Source organism: Anopheles coustani, chromosome 3 (assembly GCF_943734705.1).
Source record: "Anopheles coustani chromosome 3, idAnoCousDA_361_x.2, whole genome shotgun sequence".
Taxonomy (NCBI): Eukaryota; Metazoa; Arthropoda; class Insecta; order Diptera; family Culicidae; genus Anopheles; species Anopheles coustani.
This window is the reverse complement of record NC_071288.1, coordinates 5,823,474-5,824,817: the sequence shown is the minus strand read 5'-3', so window position 1 is coordinate 5,824,817 and position 1,344 is coordinate 5,823,474. Positions and strand designations below refer to the sequence as shown.

The window sequence follows — 1,344 nt, the reverse complement described above, 5'->3', positions numbered from 1 at the left end:
AGAAAGACACGAGACTCACGAGGGCGCCTTGGGATGCCTTGGGGTCCCGTGTGTTGGGGGTCCGTATAAAAGCGGTGGCCTTGGACAGCACCGGTCACAGTCCATCAATCAACAGCGCACCGTGCGGATCCAGTGCGACGAACGGTTAACACACGCCCTGCCAACAGCCTTCGGTGACATTTGCTAGCCGGTGGCCAGTGTTTGCAAACCAAAGGATTGGCTAAGAGCCCTCGTGAGGGTTAGGGGCGTAACGGAACGAACGATCCAGGAGTGTGTGGGTGAAGGTGTGTGCGAGTGTGTGTCGGTTGAGGTCAGTCATGGCGTTGGGATGTCGAGTTGTGACCGTCGGCGTGCTGTTGCTTGCGGTAGTGTGTGGGACGGTCGTGAGTGAACCGGAACCGGGCCCTTCGGCAGGACCATCGGCGGGACCTACCAAGCTGGATGACTACGTGCTTAACACGCAGTCCGAGTGCTACAAGTCGAAGCGCATACTGTCCTGCTTCAAGTACCGGTTCTCGAGGTATCTCTGGTCGTTTGCGACAGGTCGGATGAGCTGGTTCGCTACCGAGAACAGTGCCGTCGATAGTACGAGCGGGTTGAAGTTGGTGCGACTGAACGAACCCAAGGAGGACGACGTGTTCCCTGAAGCGCGGCAAATGAGTCGTAAGCGTTGACAGCAAATCATAGCGAGCAGTCTGCAATATAACGAGAGTTGCTTGTGTCCTCCACAGCCTACGACAGCGAGCTGGTGAAGGGGGCCAAGTTCCTGCAGCGTTCTCTCAACACCTTCATCGCTAGCCACGGGGTGCAGGTTGGGATGGGTGCTGAGAGTGGCGCCCGATTCCTCGCGGACGATGACTTCGAGGCTCGCGGCAAGAAGCAGAAGCAGCGCAAATGGAGCCTTATCCTGCCGCTGGCGGTGATGCTGAAGCTGGTTCACCTGAAGCTGCTCCTCAAGCCGATCCTGCTCGGAGTTGGCCTCATCCAGCTGCTGCTGATCGCCGGCGGTCTGCTGATATTCCACTTCTTCCGCAATACCAACATCTGCAAGATCCAACCACACGTCATCCACGCACACTCGCACATCGCGAGCGAGTCCGCGCCGGGTAGGACACAACCTCCAAACCTCCCGACAGACAATCCATTAATTTCCGCTGCGTTTGGATCTTCTCCGCCTTTCTTTCTGTTTTGTTTTTGTCCTTCGCAGAACTGTCCTATGCAGCCTACGGCGCCTATCCGTCGTACTCCGCTTCACCGTACAATGCCTACAACAAGGATTGGGCCAGCAATCGGGCGTACAGCGGCTACAGCTTCCTCGATGCCATTGATAATCATAAAATCTAG

General features: G+C 56.7%; 1 protein-coding gene across 1 annotated transcript; it reads left to right on the top strand.

The window, feature by feature from the left end:
- Window positions 1–317: 317 nt before the first annotated feature.
- On the top strand, window positions 318–1,344 carry LOC131259493 (uncharacterized). The gene is made up of 3 exons (XM_058260998.1): window positions 318–663; window positions 732–1,106; window positions 1,208–1,344. The coding sequence occupies exons 1-3, from the start codon at window positions 318–320 to the stop codon at window positions 1,342–1,344; spliced, it is 858 nt and encodes a 285-aa protein (XP_058116981.1).

What these genes read in the sequence shown, in the direction of transcription:
- LOC131259493 (XM_058260998.1), top strand. Translation starts at nt 318, where the DNA reads ATGGCGTTGGGATGTCGAGTTGTGACCGTCGGCGTGCTGTTGCTTGCG. An exon ending in TGAAGCGCGGCAAATGAGTC is followed by an intron (nt 664 to 731) that starts GTAAGCGTTGAC and finishes TGTCCTCCACAG; the next exon opens with CCTACGACAGCGAGCTGGTG. An exon ending in CGCGAGCGAGTCCGCGCCGG is followed by an intron (nt 1,107 to 1,207) that starts GTAGGACACAAC and finishes TGTCCTTCGCAG; the next exon opens with AACTGTCCTATGCAGCCTAC.